The sequence below is a fragment of the Pipistrellus kuhlii genome, unplaced genomic scaffold (assembly GCF_014108245.1).
Source record: "Pipistrellus kuhlii isolate mPipKuh1 unplaced genomic scaffold, mPipKuh1.p scaffold_m20_p_9, whole genome shotgun sequence".
In the NCBI taxonomy this organism is placed as follows: Eukaryota; Metazoa; Chordata; class Mammalia; order Chiroptera; family Vespertilionidae; genus Pipistrellus; species Pipistrellus kuhlii.
In genome coordinates this window covers 40,676,169-40,696,539 of record NW_023425595.1, presented here as the reverse complement: position 1 = coordinate 40,696,539, position 20,371 = coordinate 40,676,169, and the positions used below count along the sequence as shown (strand labels likewise).

Here is a 20,371-nt window from a genome sequence, read left to right as displayed (position 1 = left end):
AAGCAGACACTTGCTTTTGAATAGTGTGCTTCTCTGGGAAACAAAATAGAAGGTGAAATAAAAGGTCCCGAAAATCTGATAGTGTAAGCAGCCTGTTTTTGAACTAGACGATCTTGCTTTAAGTAGAAATGCTGGGTATAGAGGCCATGGCACTCCGCTGCTCAGTGTCAGAGGAAAGGCAGCCTCAGATGTCACTGCCCTGAACAGCTAGCCTCCATTTATTATCTGGAGGCATGGCCACTGGTATCCTGACATGGTGATAGTGCTCAACAGTTCTATGAGGATGAAGGGAGTTTTGGAATCAGTCATTTGGAAGAGAGATAGTAAGGAAAATGAATCCTGAACTGTGCCTGTTTCCTGTGCTTCAGAGATGCTTGTAGCTGTCGTATATGACTGGTTGTTAGTCCACTGTACATTTCCTTTCTTCTCTTCTCAGGAGGGCAAGAAGACTTCATTCTTTCTTACGAGCCTGTCTCAAGGCAGGAAAGTAAGTTTCCCTGCATGTTCTGATTCCTGAATTCCAGGCCACAACAGGGGACTCCATTATAGGAGGGAAAGAGTGATGGAATGAGGAAAATAAACTCTGCTTAAGGCTCAGCTGTCCCAGACCACATGCTCTTTTGCCTTATCACCAACACACACTGCTGACCATGGAGGAGGGAGCAGCCCCTCCAGATGAGTGGTCCTTAATGGAGCCCCACCTATAGCACTGGATAAAGTCCCAGGAGACGGAAGACAACTCAGTATTGAGAAGGGCTTTCTAGCAGGCTGTCCTCGGTTGTGGGCTGCTCCAGGAGCCTGCCTTTGCTTTTCCTGGAAGCATTCAGACAGAAGCTAAAGGCTGTGAGATTGTAGAGAAAATGCAAGCATCAGATGAGGAGTTGTTCCCAATGAAGTTCACAGTTCCTTCTAACCCCACACTACAAGGGAATGGGGAAAACCCCACAGAGTATAAATGGCATTTTGAGCCGAGGAGGAGAAATTATAAAAATATAAGTTGACGCTACTACCAACAATTACTTTGTAAAGTCATTATCCAAACAATGGCCAAACAGCTGCTTTGGAATCTTTCTTCTCCCACTGAGATGACTAAATGCAGTTGTTTTGACACCGTGTAGGCACAGCCTAATTGCAAGCAAAACCGCTCCAAATGCTTCTTTTCATTGACAGACACTGCAATTGCTTTTTTTCCTGTTAATAAATTCCAGAAAGTAGCCACAACAAACAAACAGGTTGCATGTCAAACGTCAATTTCCCAGTGCAGAGCTGTATGGGCAATTTATCCAATGCAGTAATGCCCTCGGCAGCTCTTATTGTTTGGCAATTTTACAGTCAATTTCCATGTCTCTCTCCTCATCTGCCTCTGCCTCTTCCCCTCTGCAGTAAACTATACTCGGCCAGTGATTATCCTGGGCCCCATGAAGGATCGGATCAACGACGACTTGATATCTGAATTCCCTGACAAATTTGGCTCCTGTGTGCCTCGTGAGTATCACTTCTCTTTTCTCTGAGGGGGAGGGGGAGGCTTGACTCCCTTTGAGATGATAAAACATTACCTACCATTAATTTTATCTGCCTAATGCTTTTCATGTATCCTGCTTTGTATTGTTCTCTATTTAGTAAGTATGATATATTCTCCACACTGACTGTGCTCCCCAAGAAGGCAGGATGGATTATGTCCTTGTAATTGTGATAGCATTTAAAATAGCATAGGATTATTGATAGGCATTGGCATGCTCTCATAGATTGATTGAAATGCCACTGAAACATCTATTCCCATAGAATGAGAAAGGTCAGAAACAAAGCCTTATGTTAAATCACCTCAAGATGACTTAGGGCCATCTATTAGTTCACAAGTAAAATAAAATAACCTTCCCCTGTTTGTTAATAGTCCCAAGTGTTGGGAGGAAGAAGACAAAGAGGTGTATACAACTTTAATGTCCCCTCCAGGCCATTATAGACTTTAAACTACTTTGTCACATGGACAACTAACAGGTGTCCTGGTCCCTCTGAGTGTAGTCTTATAAAATTCTCTCTGCACTACCTCTTTCCACCCACCATACTTTCCATACTCAACTCACTTCCATCTCTTTCTCACTGTCAAATTAATGTATAGAAGCTTTCTGTGTATGTAGACAAACTCACCAGAAACTTTTAGTTGATTCACTAAAGGAGCTTTTAAAACTGATCCCAACAAATATTTCTTTCTCACTCTACATTTTTAAAACTGTATGCTTTGAGTATCTCTCATATATTTCAGTACTACACATGTCACCAGGAATGCGTAAGAATAGCAGGAATTGTAGGTGTGCAGTACATAAACAGAAGGAAACTAGAATGATAATTATATCTCATAAAACTGTTCCCAGCAAGGGTTCTGGGGAGAGATCCTGCCATAAAATCTATCCTGAAAAAGACCCAATATAGAAATGATCAAGTCAAACCACTTATAGCAACTTCCAGTTTGTTCCTCCAATTTTGAAAGAGAACACACACCCACAAAATCCTTAAGCATCATTTTCATTTTCTCCTGAACCTCACGCACTCTTCTCTTACTCTTTTTTATAATTAATAGCACTATAAAATGATAATAAACACATGTTCATGGTACAAAACTTGGAAATGCTAAAAATAGAGTTAAACAAGAAAATAAAAACATACAGAATCCCAAACAGTAACCAGAAATAACATCACTGTTAATATTTTCCATCTATTCATTCTTTCTATATAAGCATTTTCTCCTGTGGTTGGATATGTATTAGATATATACAGTATTTTTTATTTAACATTAAAACTAGATGCCCAGTGCACAAATTTGTGCACACTGAAAGGAAATTAGAAGAAATATTTTAATATTGCTATTTACCTTTTCTCTATAAGTGTCAACCAAATTCATGATCGACATGACAAATGGAAACACACATGAGCAATTGACACCAGCAAGATCTCTCTCTCTCTCTCTCTCTCTCTCTCTCTCTCTCTATATATATATATATATATATATATATATATATATGTATATGTATGTGTATATATATATATATATATATATATATATATATATAAACTTTTCTTAATTAGACCTGTTTTCTGATTTAGCTAAACTGTTTCCAGCCCAATGAAGCACCCAACTTCTCTTTCAGGTAGTTATCATCAACACAGCAGAAAAATCACACAGGGAGAGCAAAGGGAAAAATATTTAACTGCAGCAGTGTTTGACTATACTGTGCAGTGAGAAAATCTGAAGTCATTTTTAAGGTCCACCGTTTCTTACTTCTTTTTAGTTGTGTCAAGTTTCTAAACTTTCTAAGTCTCCATTTTCTAGCTAATGAAAAGAAATAGGATTCTACTAAGTCTCCTATTTACCTACTCCAGGACTTCTGTGAGGATCAAATGAGATGAGGCACAGGAAAATGCTTCATAGACATTTGGTTAAAGTGTAAAATGTTTCCACCTGGCTATAAAGCAAGTCATGTTTCTGGGCTGAAGAAACTCCAAGGAGGCTAGTCGCTAGGGAAAGAAAGCTGAGCATTTCTATGTGATGTCATTACCTGGCCCCCACAGCAACCTTTTTGGGCTGGGCTGTGGGCCACATTTTGTGCCATGAGATCTCAGCAACATGGCTGCGATTTGGTGGGCTGTCATTCCGGATGGTGGTGGGGCCTGTGTCCCACTTGGGTAAAGCTGAGTGTTGCTTTGTGGGCGCCAGGTCCACAGTGCTATTCTTTTGTAAATGGCCAGTGCATGTCATAGCAACCGGTTGGACAGTCAGAGGGACACTTATCATATTAGCCTTATTAGACTTTACATAAATATTTTGAATTTTTACTATGCCATAATTAAGCATCTTCACTTATGGGTATTTTGTCTCTGCTTTTCACTATTATGGAATTATAATTTAATGTTAAAGTTATTTATAATTTATAAACTGGTATAATGGAACATCTTTCAAGATAAAATTTTATGTTTTGGCAATTTTTAATAATGATTCCTAGAAATACAGTAGCTAAGTCAAATATTTGAAATATATTAACATTTTTTATTGATATTGAAAATTGTATGCCCTTCACCTCTTCCAAAGAATTTAGCCACCTCTAACCACAATTAAAGTTGATAACTTTCAATCCAACCTAAACTGTGATGATCTAATTTCATATATTTTTAAATTCCTGAATATATTTCTTACTGTATGTCCTTTTTTATTTTCTTGCTTCATTGCTTGTCCCATAATATTTTATTGTGATGCTACATCACTGAGAGCCTGGATTTTATAATTTTTCTTTATAAAATATTAAGTTTTTGTTCTGACAGATAATAATTTACTGAAAAATCAGCTTCTTCCAGTAAAGATGGTGAAGATGGGTCTACTAGTAAAGTAACTTTCCAAAATATGATCTTTCTGGGGCCACTGTATAACCTGTAGGCTCTCCATTAATAAATGAAAGTGGAATGGATGTAGTTTCCCCTTATATATTTCTCTTATCAAGAATCACAGTCCTGCACTGCCTGTTGTCTGGTGCCTGAAAATAGCTGTTCCATGTATTTTGTCTAGTTTTATAGTTGTTTACAGTAGGAGGCATAGGCCTGGTACCTATAACTATGTCATGTTACTTCATGTTACATATTTTTATCTATTATGTTGAGTGTGTAGTGGGGTAAATAAGTGTAAAGAAGTTTATTGGTGTCAATGTATGATCTTCATGTTATTAATTTTTTGTTTTATAAAGATACTACAAGGCCAAAGCGTGACTACGAGGTGGATGGCAGAGACTATCACTTTGTCATTTCCAGAGAACAAATGGAGAAGGACATCCAAGAGCACAAGTTTATAGAAGCCGGCCAGTACAATGACAACTTGTATGGAACCAGTGTGCAGTCTGTGAGATTTGTAGCAGAAAGGGTATGTTCACTAACCATCATACACCTCTTCTGCTGAAGGGTCTCATATTTTGGTCATTACTCTTTCCTGATTGCAGTTGTAAAGTTTGATGAAATATTCCATTTAGACCTCTAAGCAAAGAATCACTTTGGAGCATGGTCATTAATCTTTGCTCTAATCTCAGTAAAATAAGCTGATGGACTTGAGGGGGTGGAGGATGGAGTATAACATAAAGGCATTGAACAGCTTGAAATTTATGAAGATTCCCTCTGTCCTTGACTTTGATCCCAGAAAACAACATCGAACTTATTAAGGAAGCTTCATTACTCTTGATGTTTAGATCAGCATCCTCAAGTCTGTTTATTAGCAGGAGTTATGTCTTATCTCCCTGAAAACTTAACAGCCACAGGATCAAGAGAGAGATGAGCTGACTGCCTAGCCTACTACTGGCAAAAATTCTAACTTAAGGGTGCTGTAGGTGCTGCGATTGCCTAATAATTTTAAGTGACTGGAAAGAAAAGAACATTCCAAAAAGAATAGGATAGGAAAGCATGTGAGTGTGGCTTTAAGATCTGCCTATTGAGAGATCCAGATCTGTGAACAGAGAATTCATTTCATAGGAGGGGAAAAAAGTTAAAAGCCAATTATATTTGTTATTTTTTAACTGATATTTGTTGGGTTGAATACTGTTTTCTCCCTGTTGATGTACTGGTACAAAAATGAAGAGATTTAAATGTCTACCTAAGAATACACTGAGCAGCTGCATCTATTTCCCTCTCTCAAAAGTTAGTTTTTATATCATACTGTTTGTAATCAGTTTCCTGGAGAATTGCATCTATTCTCTTGGAACATAAAGATACAACCTTTGTTAACTTGAAATGTTCTGGCCAGTGAATAAATCATTTAGAAACTTTATGTAGCTGCTACACTTCACAGATAGCAAATTCGAAAGCTATTGCTGCTGTGGTAAAAGCTTGAACCATCTCAGTGCATTTCTCCTATTATAGGAGTTCAAGTATTCATGGACTCAGCTCATTTTCACTTAAATATTACAGATGAGTTGTTATTCCCTATTTCAGACTGTTTCTATCTGCATAATGTGCTTTTTCTCTTCTTGTTGTAAAGTTCTGCCAGCATCAAAGTAATGAGGCCATTTCTCTCCAGGAGGTAGAATCTGATGTGTGGCAAATATATCTACTTTTCTAGAAATACTTTATAAAGCAGCTCCTTGCTCTGAGCATTCATTGCAGTGGAAGCCAAGTTAAATGAGCTGTGCTATAATGTAATAGAGTTTCTATTCATTAACAAACAAGAAATTTACATACCTTCTGCAAGCCTCCCTCTCAGCATTTAAGATACAAGATTTAAGGTAACTCCTTATTGTGAGTGTCTTCTGCTAGGCTGGGCATATCAAGGTCAGGACACATATAAGCGCTCAGCAAATACTTATGGAATTATTCTAAATTCACATGATGACCATTCCTCCAAATTTACCATCAGGCAGAATGAGACAATGAGGTGTCCATTTATCCCAACCAACAGCTGTGTAAGAGCTCAAGATTTGTTTCCATCCTCCTAACACTGAGACTTTGGGCAAGTTTGTTCATATTTCTAAGCCTCAGTCTTCTTTTCTGTAAAATGCAGTTGATAATACCTACCTCATAGATGTGGAATACCTACCTCATAGATGTGGGAATTTCTTCTTGACAGTTGTCTTCAGAGATGGTTTCCGGGCTTTATGAGAATAGAACCAGTCACGTTACTCACATCTACATATCTTCTCTGTGTAAAGCATCAGATATTTATTGGAGAGATGGGTGCACCATGCAGAGTGCAGATGATGATTTACTGAGTTAGATGCTCGAAACCTGTATGGTTTGCGAACCAACGTCACCCCAATAAATTAAAAAGAAAAGAAAATAGTGAACTAAGATAACATGTGGAATGTCTATCCCAAGGGCAGACACTTAGTAAGGAAGTGATAAATATGAGTCATGGCAAGCATTCAGCAGTCACCTATGTAACAACTTTTACTTGTGCTTTGCAGTGATCCTTCTCAACCCTGAGAAATCCATTATCCGTTATCTTCCCCTAACACACTTACATTACTTTTAGTGGATGTGGGGTTATGATCATTTTTTTCTGGATTAACTCCATATTTTTCTTCTCTTTCTACCAGGGCAAACACTGTATACTTGACGTGTCAGGAAATGCTATCAAGCGGTTACAAGTTGCCCAGCTCTATCCCATTGCCATCTTCATTAAGCCCAAGTCTCTGGAACCTCTGATGTAAGTGGAGGCCACTGGAGGCCTTCATCTGGCCCCCTGTTCCATATGACACAGCTCTGTCACAAATGCTTTCAAAAGGGAAATGCCATTATTGATTTTTTTTAAAAAGCATTCCCTTTTTTTAAAGCTGTATTGAAGTTTTTGAGTCACTACAGACATGTAATTCCTTAAAATGTCTTCAGTAATGCTTCTTGACTTTTATTTTCATTTAACAAGTTGTGTTGTATGTGTGTGTGTGTGATTGTTTTATTGTTTTGAAGGTAGCTTGATTTAATTTGGTTGTTCGGTTTTCCAGATGATAGATAGCATCATCTTCTAATTATTTCTTTCTTCTGAGAGCAGTTCCATTGGTAAATCTTTTTAAATATGTGGATTTTTATCAAAGGAGTGGACAATATTTTAGACTCTTTTCATTGGCATTTCACTTGATTGTATCACAGGATTCTTACATTCCTTAATTAGAACCTCATGAATATAGACCACTATCCTTTATAGGGAGTTTCTTAATGGCTTGGCAGTAAAATATCTATTACTTAAGCCAACAGCTCCATGTTTGTGCACATTTATGAACAAGGGGGAAATATATTTTTTAATTTTCAGAAGACTTGTAAAATATCTTCCTTCAAAAGTCACTAAACAGCCGGGACCGGTTTGGCTCAGTGGATAGAGCGTCGGCCTGCGGACTGAAGGGTCCCAGGTTCAATTCCGGTCAAGGGCATGTACCTTGGTTGCGGGCACATCCCAGTAGAGGGTGTGCAGGAGGCAGCTGGTCGATGTTTCTCTCTCATTGACGTTTCTAACTCTCTGTCCCTCTCAATTCCTCTCTGTGTAAAATCAATAAAATATATTAAAGGAAAAAAAGTCACTAAACAAATTGGGCAGATATTTCTGATCTGACTTGACTACAAAATAACATATTTCTTTTGACAGTCTGATGGAAATATCCCATTTAGACTTCTAAACAAAGTTACTTTATAGGTAACTTCAGTACAAAAATGAGGCTGCAGTCGCCACAAAGTTAGCAGAACAAAGAGGCAAAGAGCAGGGACTTGAAAATTGATCAGGCCAGAATTAGTTCTTTGCTTTGCCACTGGTCAATTTCATGACCTTGAGTTCCTCACCTCTAAACTGGGCACATTAAGAACACATACCTCATAGAGCTAGAAGAAAGGTAAACAAGATCATGAATGTAAAGTTCTTTGGCATATGGGAAGCACTTGCTATTACTGCTATGAAATACATCAAGTTACCTTATTATAAATAGAATACAGCTATTTGATCATCATAAAACATATGAACAGTACAGTGCCTTTTCCAATAGATCACAAGAGTTAACACTAGGTGTCTGTCACAAGAGCTTTGTTCAAATATGCCTCTATTTTGGCCTCAAGACCTCAGGGTGTTTGACAGGCTGCAGAAGAGTACCACAAAGTTCAAGAAAACAGTGTTCATGAAAAGATCAAAGAAATTACTTACCCCCAGAGGTTAACGCAGTTGCTTGCAGAGGCCATCAACTACCTGCTCAGCCATCTTCATCTTCTCTGAGGATGAAGGAATGAAGCAAGTTGCAGTAGTTGGAATTGCAGCCCAAGAGAATTCAGTTAAATATATAGTGGGTCTCTGAGGAAATTGCCAGAGTGATATCTTAAAAGCAGACTATATTCTCATAAACAAAAGATGGGCAAAGTTTTTATCAGTCCAAAAATAAAATAAGGAGATGGCCGGCAGTTCAGCCCTGTGAATTTATGTGTTAAATTATAACATAGAGAGCTTTGCCCATAGTTGGCACATGGAAAAATCTGTGTTAACAATAAAATAATGGTTCTTGATCATATTATCCCTAATAGCATGTATTAAATTTCCCGTCATGTAGAATACTGTGTGGCATATTGCACAAAATGAATTAAGCAACCACAAATTTCATTATATAAAAGTAATTTATGAGGCTTTTTAAAAAGCCTCATAAATTTTATGAGCAATGCTAACATTAACAAGAATAGAAAAATGGCCCTCACATCCTAGGAACAGCATCTTAAAAGTCTGTTCCATTAAATAGAAAAATAAGTTTCACATCATCAACAGGCAGTGGAATAAATGGCTCCCAGGAAGTGAGGCCTGAGAGAAACAGTGGTTGCACATTTGGTTCCACGTAGAGATTGGGAGACAGTCCCATCTGGTGCTCAGTAGGAGGTCTACTTCCTTCCACAACTATGAGATGACTTATTTCGTTTTGCCTTAGGGCATTATCACAGCCACTTATCACCAAGGAAAATTAAACATACTGAACGCTGGATCCCTCAAAGAGGACCGGGAATCTGTCAGAGTGGCTGCAGCCACATCCATAGATCTCCAGTGCAGTAGTGGAGACAGTCCAACCAATGTGCCCTCATTCATAAATGCAGAATGTTCTCCAAGGGTTTTACGTCAGGAGTAAAGCTGTTCTGAGTTGCTCACGCCCCAGGAGGAGTGAAGGCTAAGTCAGCCGGAATAAGAGCAAGGCAGCTGTCACATTTAGGCATTGATACATCATCACACACATATTTTCTCAAGCGCATCTTCCACATCAAACCATAGAGCTTATTAGCACACACATAGCTGATTCTCCAGAGAAGCATGAAATCAAGGAAGTATATTTGAAAGAGATGTTCTTTTTATACTGTGCCCCCTCTGATTTCTGTCCCTGCCCTGCCCCGCCCCGCCCCATGGCAATGAGCACCTTTCACCTTGCCATCCCAGAGTGCTCTTACCTTTTTGCTCCTATAATTGCCTGTGTTCACTCCATCTTTAACTGTGACATCATTATAGTTTCTTGTCTAGCTGTCCGTTCATTCATTCACTTATTCTTTCAGTGTGTTCAGTCAGGCTCCTTGCCATATGCTGATAAACATGCCATGGTCTCTACCTTGAAGAACTCCTAGGTTAGGCAAAAAGACACACACACAAAAAATCATATACTAGGGAATTAAAAACCTAAATTTAGTCATTGCTACAAAAAGTGCAAAGGGAATTCCAAGAAGGCAGACTAGCATGGGCCAGGAAAGTCAAAGAAGAACCAGGCTGTATGCTTCCTTGACATCTGGAGCAAAACATGGTCTTTCTGTGTAATGTATCCCTTCATTGAGCCCAGCATGTCTGCACATGAGAGTGACAGCCTCTCACAGCTTCTAGGGCTTGTACTATTTGGGAGGAGGATCATAGATACCATCCCTCAGAACGAGATGAGTTTATTTCAACAGCAGGAATTTAGGAAATTCCCATTTCTTTATATTGCAGCCATCAGCATCATATCCAGAATCATTTAGTGATTCTGACTTCGGTTTGTTATGGGGTTTTTTTGTTGTTGTTGTTTTGTTTTATTTTTTGTGTTTTGTGTTTTGTTTTGTTTTTTCAAATAAGACTCTTTTGAAAGAGTCTTGGTATAATACAAGGTCTGTTTGACTTAAAAATTGTTTTTTTTAAAAAAACAACTTTGAGTTCTTGCATCAGATTTACTCTTTATTAAATGTACAGCCTTTGGCCGAAGCCGGTTTGGCTCAGTGGAAGAGCGTCGGCCTGGGGACTGAAGGTTCCCGGGTTCAATTCCGGTCAAGGGCATGTACATTGGTTGCAGGACGTCCCCAGTGGGGGGGGGGGGGGGGGTGTGCAGGAGGCAGCTGGTCAATGTTTCTCTCTCATGGACATTTCTAACTCTCTATCCCTCTCAATTCTTCTCCGTGTAAAATCAATAAAATATATTTTTTAAAAAATAAATGTACAGCCTTAGGTAAGTCTCTCTATTACTTCAGGCCTCAGTTATTTGCTCTGAAAAAAAAGGGATTGACTAAGACCACATGTTCCAGACTCAGATCTCTGGCTTCCCAAGTTGCATGCAAAGGCAGCAATGCTTTCTACACCCATCTGGTCCACACATCCCAATGGACGAACTAAAATGCCACTGCTGTTGGCCGCACTTCTATCAGCCCAGTGCAGTCACACTGGTATTCTTATGATGATTAGAAGCAATGACTGGCAGGCTTTAAAAAAAAGTGTTTTTTATTTAAAAAACATGGAAAGATGAAATAATGTGTAGGCAAAAAAATAATACTAGAGGACATGGGAAGACAAAGCTGCTTAGGGATCAGTACATTAGGTTATTGTCCATTTTTCTCTCACCTCAATTTGCCCTTGAGACTAGTTTGGATTTAAATAAACTTACAATGATTAAGCAGTACTTATATACAGTTAATGATATACCAATAGTTGGCAGGCCAACAGAAAGAAAGGGACAGAGAATCTCAGGCATAATTCCTTTACAGCCCATTCTATCAGAACAAAATTGAGCGTTAGATATTGTTCCTTAACAAGCGCCTCTATCCTGGCTCACTATTTGATAGTACTTGCTTGCAGTCTATTTTAAAATATTTTGGAACCAGCACTATGGATTGTTACATTCCCCCTCTGTGTTCACTTTAATTCAGCCTTCTTCAGCAGCTCCTTGAGATTACATCTGATTATAAAAACAGAGGAAGTTCAGGGTGCTGGTTGCTACAGACATGCCTCCCATTTGTAAAAGTTGAGCAGCAAGAGCTGCAGAATGCCTTTCAGCCTGAAAGATACACACACCTACCCAGCCAGAGTGGCTCAGTGGGTTGAGTGTCATCCTGTGCACCAAAAGGTTGCCGGTTCTATTCATGCTCAAGGCACAAACCTAGGTTGTGACTTACATCCCCAGGTCAGAGCATGTATGAAAGGCAACTGCATTGATATCTCTCTCTCTCTCTCTCTCTCTCTCTCTCTCTCTCTCTCTCTCTCTCTCTTTCCCCTACCCCCTCCTCCACCTCTTCCTCTCTCTAAGCATGTCCTCAGGTGAGGGGGAAAAGATACACATGCCCAAGGGGCCTTCACCTCTCCTATAATTCTTCAGAAGCACTTTCTGTGTTTCTCCACTCCACATGGTTTCTGTTGCACATTAAAGATGAACAGAAGCTCCTGGGAAGGATGGGGGAGTCGAGAAATCAAAGCTTTCTGAGGGGTCAGGACCTGAGAACAGCTAAGTCATGTTCTCTCATATGTAATGAGGTCCAAAATGCTGTGATATGCCTTTCCTTCTGGCCAGCTCTCTCCTCCCTCTGACCACCCTGGGAAAATCTTGTTCAGTTCTACAGCCCACATTTACTAGTAAAAGAGATCTAGATAGACTAGAGCAAAGCCCAAGGAAGGTTAGGATTCAGAAATCATATCCAAGGAGAGAACAGAGGAGGGATGTAGGACAGTTGATTCTGAAGGAGTGGAAACCTCAAGCCACACTGGAGGGCTTGATTTCAAGACCCTGTGCCTGTCGTGGAGGAAGGAAGTTTAGCCCTACCCGGTGGGACTGCCCAGGGCAGAACAGAGACCAGTTCCCGGAAATCATAAGGAGACAGGTTTTGCTTCAACCCACTGTGGGGCCGAGAGATTGCCTGTGGAGAGAGGGAGTTCCTGAGAAGGAGTCTTTGTTGCTAAAAATTATTCCAGCAAAGAGGAGTCCCAAATGAAGATGAGGAAGCTACCGCTAAGATTACCAATAAGTCTCCTGCGGGACTCATTTTTGCCAGACATTTTCATTTTTAAGGGTTTTGAATAGTCTCTGTGCATTCTAATACTAAATCCTCATTTTCCCAGGGAGATGAACAAGCGTCTCACAGAGGAACAGGCCAAGAAAACCTATGATCGTGCAATTAAGCTAGAACAAGAATTTGGAGAGTATTTTACAGGTAAGTTCTTTCTAAAATCTTTTTCAATTACAAGTTGACATAGAGGATGGGGCAAAAGCAGGTTTACAGTTGTGAGGATACGAAACAGTTTATTTCTTTTTTTTTTTTATTAATTATTGTACAAATTTTCCCTACCAAAAGTTATAAACCTACATATTACATTAGTTTCATATTACATTAGTTTCAAGTGTACAACATAGTGACCAGACATTTATATAACTTACAAACCTCGGTAAGCCTAATACAGGTAAGCTCATTTCCCCTGGAACTGTGATAAAGGAGATAAATTGCCTAACATTTGGCATATTGAAGGTTTTGAATAGTACATCTGGGCCCTAAAACCTTTCTGAGAATCCCCAATTTCCCTCTGCTTCGCCCATTTGCTTCCGACTCTGGATTTCCCCTGCTCTGAATTAAGCTGCAGCCAGCTCCCAGGTTCCCGGTGTGGAATTGCTTAAGTGCATTTTCTGCTTTTTCTTACTAAGGACGCCAGATGCCACTGAGCTACTTCCTGCTATTAAGGACAGTTTAGGCATTGATGCTTCATTAAACTATCTCCCTGGTATTAGAAAACGTGGAAAAGGAAACTCTGAGGGCTGTCCGAAGCAGTCACTCTAGAGCAGAATCTCAGGGCCTCCAGCCTCCGCTTCAGTGACCTGAAGGTCGGCCTCCCCATTAACACATGTGAACAAGAGTCTTGAAATACTTCATGTTTCAATTAATTCCCTGTCAAACAAAACTATTTTTTTCTTTTTAAATATGACCTTGGAAATGAAATTTGGGGAATAAATAACGATTTTTTTTTTAATCTTGAGTATACTGGGTTTTCTCATATATATATATATATATATATATATATATATATTCATGAAACATTGATTAAATCCAAGGAGTGAGCAATATTTGTGGAATTTGCCTTACAAATGATAGTTAGAAAATAAGAACTTTCCTCCTGAAAAACCTTATGTAAAGTTAGATATTTTCTTGTTTATCTTACTCAGAATAGAAAACACCAATGGCTTAGCAGTTTGCAAACATGTTGAATCGGGTAATCTTAAGTAAAATTTCTAATAATAACAAAGATAGGAGTTATATTTCACCCTAAAAGAGCATCCAGGTAGGATCATCAAGTCAAAACAAAGTCTATTTGACAGTGGCTTATATTTGGGCATACAACACAATAATCAATATATTCTGAAGAGTGTTTTTGAAAACCTAAACCATGTTTCAATAGCAATGTAAGCCCTACTGTAATAAAGATAGCACTGATGTGTTTTAGAGATGTAGCTACAAGATAGCTTTGTTCCCCCCACAGAAGACAATAAAATGTACTTAAATCTAATCTAAGTGACTTGGAATTTTAGTAATACAGTTGATCAGTTTGTTTATTTTCCTCCTATTTATTATGTTTCTTATAAGTACTTATCATAAGATAATCTTAATTTGAGTATCTAGGGTAAAACTTCATGTTACCAGATTACTTGGAGAATGAATGGGATTTCCTTTTAAAGTTTTTTGTTATTTCCTCTGTGTCTAAGTAAGTGCAGTACAGACATATATGGCCAGCTTTCCTTAATAAATGGGGAGCTCTCGGTGTGAAAAAATTATCAATACCTACCTCAGGGCCTGTCCCAGAGTAGATAGATACTCATAAAATGCAATTAAATGGATGATTCATTGTCCAGAACAACAGACATACATGTAGAAAGGAAAACGATTGTGTTGCATTTATTGCTGATCCAGAACATAACTTAAAAAGCACTTTTTTTCATCGTTGATGTGACCTTGCTTAAGTGAATTTTCTGCTTTTTCTTACTAGTGAAAAGTCATGCTAAGTTTCCTGATAAGTTTGTCTATCACTGATTTGAGCTTCCGCTGTGTGATGGATGATAGATTCCTAACGCTGGGTGCATTTGCTTTCGTTCTAGCTATTGTCCAAGGAGATAGCTTAGAAGATATATATAACCAGTGCAAGCTTGTCATTGAAGAGCAGTCTGGGCCTTTCATCTGGATCCCATCAAAGGAAAAGTTATAAATTAGCTACTGCATCTCTGACAACAACAGAAGAGCATTTAGAAGAACAAAATATATATATAACATTACTACTTGGAGGCTTTTATGTTTTTGTTGCATTTATGTTTTGCAGTCAATGTGAATTCTGATGAATGTACAACACAAACTGTGTGAAGCCATGAAGGAAACAGAGGGGCCAAAGGGTGGGACAGAAAAGACACTGTGGTACGCAGGAAGGCTTTGGTTTGCTCAAGGGGCCAGGCGTAGGGATGAACCTCTGATGGGCTTGGTGCCCAAGCTGGGCAGCCTCCTCACCCAGCAGATGTCCAGAGCTGACTTAGCTGCTGAGCTCTCTGTATTTTTTTGCTTTAAAGAAAAGTTGCCAGCACTTGAACTTCACCAACCTTCCCATTACCCACATCTGTAATTGGTCCACTTTGACTTTTTATATGCACATCCTTTGATTTCTTAAGGAGCAAACAAAAGAACGAAGGAAAAAAAAAAAGGAGTTCCTTTGGAGACGGCATAATATCAGGGAAGGATGTGCATGTAGTTTCTTTGACTGGCACCTGCAAAGATGAGCATTTCATAAAACTCACGAATGTATGGAGGACTGACCCTACTGGGAAGAGGGGGTTCCACCTGGGTTAGCTTCATGATTGTTTATTGTCTATTTTGCCATTTATAAAGTGAAAGAAGGCACTAAAGATGAGAATAATTTATACAATAAAAATATATTAAATGTATAGAAACAAATTTCTATAGGTTAAAAAAGTTTTGTGAAATATTTTGTAAAGACTAATTAATGGAAAGACTAACTGTATGCACTACCTGCAGATTATCAAATTCAAGAACTGGAAGTTGCACTCTCCCTTCTGTTGCCAGTGATCCACTAAGACCATCTGAGTTCCTTCTAAATCTGACTCAGACTTCTCCCTTACTTACCTCCCATGATCTCCCTGTCCCATTAGTGATAGACTCTCATGGAGCACATCCATTAATGAGTTGTCCTCATGGATATTTTTGGAAGACATTTGGTTAATGCATTTTTAAGCTGATGGCTTTCAGAGACTGACTCATACCAACAAGCTAAAGGGAAGTTTTTGCTTTTCTCTTGATAAACAACCTGGGCCTGCCATGCAAATAGCTGAATAACTTTGTTCCTAGTTACTTACATGCAATTCTTAAAGGGTCATGTAGTATTTTGGCCTATCATGAGTAATTAGGACACTTTCATTTGTCTGTTTCACAAGTAACAGATTTTATAACAGCCAGAGATGCTAGTCATAGATCTGTCCCAAGATGCACTATTTCTTTGAGGAAGAGAGAGAGAGAAGAGAATTATCTGGTTGGGGTTGAGGAGTGCAGACTTGTTTCTATGTACAGGGCAAAGGGATAGAACAATAAGGAAACACAACTAATGAGAGGTTGACCAATTAAACTGCCTTTCTTGAGGGCTGCACCTGGACCAAATTTATTTTTTAGCAATTATAATAATGATTTTTTTTTTTTAAAGAAAGGAACCTCCCAAAGCCTATATCCTACATTAGAGCTGGTGGTGACATTAGCTTTGCTTGTGCCCAAGGTGTTTAGAGAGAGACTTTTCTGTGATCTCAATAACCACTCAACTCTGGGTTCTACGCAGGCCCAGACTCAGCCCCATCGCCTTATTACTGGGGTACATCCAGACCTGGCAGGAATTCTGCCACACTGTGCAGCAAACCAGCATGCAGGCTGGGGTGGGAAAGCAAGAGACAGAGCCATCAGCTGTGGTGAGGCTTTTCACAGAAAGAACATTGGAGCTTAGAATGAGGGTCTCTTTCCAAAAAAACAGATGGTGTTCATCTTACACTACCACTCTCTGCCTGGCTGCAGTCACCAAAACAAACAGAAAAGCAAAATCATGCATCTACCTGTAGTCTTGAGGCTGCCTTCGCTAATGAAAGGGCTGGCAATGTACTTACCCTCTGATGAAAGTTAAAATTTCTAGAAATCCCCTTAGACTGCTCAAAATGTCACCGATGTGACCACATTTGCCATTAGCCAGTTTCAGGTTGAGGTCTCCTTTCATCAATATTGCTCCCAGACCTTTCCTGCCACCAGAATGCCATTCCTGGTCCCAGCTCTATCTTTAGGCCACCATGATTACTCCTTTGGTTTCTCAACTGAGCATGCAACCATTTACTTAAAGGACTGTCATTAATGAGTAGATGTTTCTGTGGGTTGTGCAGTGTGCTTTTCATTTAACTAAGTATTGTTGTGGCTGAGTACAATCAAACTGAACCACCAACCCTTGGTTTTGTAGTAATATAACTTTATTTTCCTAGTGTAGATGCCTTCATACTAGAATTGGCATTTGCACTGATTTTTTTATGTAGATTTATATAAATATATATACATATATATATATTTGCTTGAAGAATCACCAAGCAAACTGGTGAGAGGGTCTTTTCCTATAGAATTCACACCTCCATTTGTTGTGTTGTCTTGCGCCTCCCAACGTTGAGGTCTCTATGGCTCCAGTGGATGGGTATATTTTGCAGCAAACCTGACAACTGGTGTGGAGACGGCAGGAGAGTTACCCAGATCACATGTGGTGCCAATGCACTTGGAGCCTGGGGCCAGACTGGTGCTAACACTGCAAACTTTGTCCGGAGCTCTCTCCAATCTGAAGGCTTGCCGGAGGCGCAATGTCACCTTCCCATGCTGGGCCCTTTCGGAAAAGTGCCAGATCGTGTCACTGGTGCTATTTTTCATGCTCTGGTACAATGTGTAGCACCACGGGGGTCTCAGCTTTACCAAACTCAAAACCCCACTTGTCAGCTAATTGCAGGGGCATCTGTTTCTTGCTCATCTCCCGTGGGATGTGTCGGCCACCTCTTTGCAGGCCTTTTCTCCCAGCCCCAAGGTCTTGGGTCGGCTCCATGTGATTAGTGAGCCCATCTTTACGAAGCTGCACTTGGGTGCCTGTGAGCTGTCTCAGATCCCACTGCCAGCCCTTCAGGACTTGAAGCCAGGGAAGAGCTCTTCGCTCCTCTGGCTCTCACCTCTGGTTCTTTCTCCTCCTTCCTCTGCTCTCACCTCTGGTTCTTTCTCCTCCTTCCTCTGCTCTCCCCCTTCTCTTTCCATCTCACCCCATAGATTTCTTTGTGTGCCTCTTCTTTTAGCCTTCCTTCCTGCCTTCTCTAAGTTGTTGACTTTCCTATAGCCCTTCTTTACTCCTACTCTTTATTACCCCCCTCTTTGTCTATCTCTCCTTTATTCTGTCTCTTTCCCCTTCTTATTCCTCTTCCCCTCCTTTTCCATTTTTTTTTTTTTTAATTTCAGAGAGGAAGGGAGAGAGGGAGAGAGATAGAAACATCCCTGATGAGAGAGAATCATGGATTGGCTGCCTCCTGCACTGTGGAACAAGCCCACAATCAGGCATGTGCCCTGACCAGGAATCAAAGTGTGGCCTCCTGGTTCATAGGTCATTGCTCAACTACTGGGCCACGTTAGCTGGGCTCCTTTCCCATTCTTTCTCTTTTCCTCACACTTCTGGTCATCTCCTCTCCAATACCCCATTTCTTAATGTTTCTGTCCTATAAGGGCTCGTGGCTGATTCAGACAGCAAGTCCATAAGCTGGACTAGTGACACAAATACTTGGGGTCACCGTTTCACCTACACAGCCCAGAAGCAACACTCAGCATGAGGTCCTGCCCAGCTGAGCCAGCCTGCACCGCTGCCCTGGCAGTGACGCTGCATGCGCTCTGGGCTCTGCGGCACCTGGGTGCCCCTCTGCCACAAGGCTGGTCCACAGCAAGCCCACTCCCAGCACCCGCCTGTGGCTTTAGGGACACTTCCTTTCAAAAAAAGGCAGACTCCGGCCCCAACAATTATTCTGACAGCAAAACTCTTCCTTCTCATTAAAGCCATGCCATCACCTTGATTTGGAGATTTTTTTTTTCCCCACTCAACAGCTACCCCCCACCATTTTTATGTAAAACACCACCACCCACCCACCCCCTCTGCTTTTCAGCTGGTAAGATTGAATGGACTAGCTGGTGAAATAACATCTCTTTGTTCCTATCTTGGTCCTGCCTAAATTCCTAAAAAAATATTTACGTCAAAGACTCAAGCTAGTCCCTAAGTTTATTATAATAATTTGTCTCTTCTAGGGGGAATTAAGGGGACATTTCCCTTAAAGCATGTGGAGTACCTCCTGTGACAACTGATTAGCCAGAGAACTCTAGAGAATTCTGTGGCTAGACATTTTACTTCTGTGTACGTATGGTATATGGGGTATGTATGTCATGTATACACCTACTACACTGGGTCTGAATGAATGTGGATGGAAACCCACACACTTGCTCCAGTCTGTAAATATCCTTTCTCACTGAAAACTGTGCTTCGGAAATCATGTCTTGTACAGCTGTGCAGTTTCTTGTAGCAGCTGAGGACAAGCTAAGATAGGTGGACGATTTAGACAAAGCTCATCTCCAAGAGAGAATTCAGAATCTCCCTAGCAACTCATGAGGACAGATAACCAACCGGCAAGATTGATTCCCAATGGGATGGTAAACTTTTCTTCTCTCCTTTCTGAATTTGTGTTTCCTAAGTGAGTGCACCAGGCTGTACCCGTTAGAGCCTTTCAATAGGACAGTTTTGTGCTTTTCTCGGACAGGATGTTCCTCCATCAAGCTACTGTAGTGCAGGATGGGAGGGAGGGGAAAGACTCCTTGCCCAGCTAGAGTTTACGGAGACACTGCACAGCTTACACTCCTGTTAAGTGTAAATATTCGACACTTCCATTCCATTTGTGTAAAAAATAAAGCACACACAATTATAAAATCAAGATGTATATTTCATACCCGGTGTGTCTGTGCATATTTATTGCGTGTTCCGCTGTGAGCAGCGGCCCTGTTGTAAAAATGCTTGATAGAATGGTTATAAATGTGTTGTGGTTTTATCATCAGATATAAATATTAAAATATATGGTATAGCAAATTCTTTCCTCCCAACACATTTTCTCAGATTTCATAAAGAATAGAATCGTTCATTTCTATTTTTACCCAATTTGTTCTGATTTCAGAGCTGGAGTATAGTTAGAATGGGCTTGCTCTGAGATGCTGGCCCTCCTGAGAAGAGCTAGAAGTGGTGCTTTTGCATGTTTTTAAATATTTTGCTACCATCTTGCCAGCTTTTAACTAGGATTTTGCCAAGAAGAAAAAAATGTATTAAAAGATTTTTTTAAAGGCCCTCACATTTATATGAAATAATTCCCCAGTTTCAAAATTGTGAGGTTTCAAAAGATACTAAAAATAGAGAATATTTTTGTTTTATCAGATACTTAAGATGCCAAGAAAGGCACAAATTTGGAGAGATGTCACTATATGAACAGGACTTTGGGGCCACAAAATAGTCCAACTCTGATCTGAACACACCAAAATGGTCATGTTTAGGAACCTGAATTTTCCA

General features: G+C 39.9%; 1 protein-coding gene across 20 annotated transcripts in view; it reads left to right on the top strand.

Annotated features, from left to right (window-relative positions):
* The window catches only part of DLG2 (discs large MAGUK scaffold protein 2), a 1,831,272-nt gene extending 1,813,300 nt beyond the window's left edge, over positions 1-17,972 (top strand). For all 20 annotated transcript variants that reach the window (XM_036427307.2, XM_036427310.2, XM_045577835.1 and 17 more), the window contains 6 exons: positions 437-487; positions 1,384-1,485; positions 4,728-4,900; positions 7,059-7,168; positions 12,809-12,900; positions 14,829-17,972. In XM_036427307.2, the coding sequence (XP_036283200.1) occupies positions 437-487; positions 1,384-1,485; positions 4,728-4,900; positions 7,059-7,168; positions 12,809-12,900; positions 14,829-14,935 (635 nt within the window). In that variant the 3' untranslated portion in view covers positions 14,936-17,972. The remainder of the gene's footprint in view (positions 1-436; positions 488-1,383; positions 1,486-4,727; positions 4,901-7,058; positions 7,169-12,808; positions 12,901-14,828) is intronic.
* Positions 17,973-20,371: the final 2,399 nt, after the last annotated feature.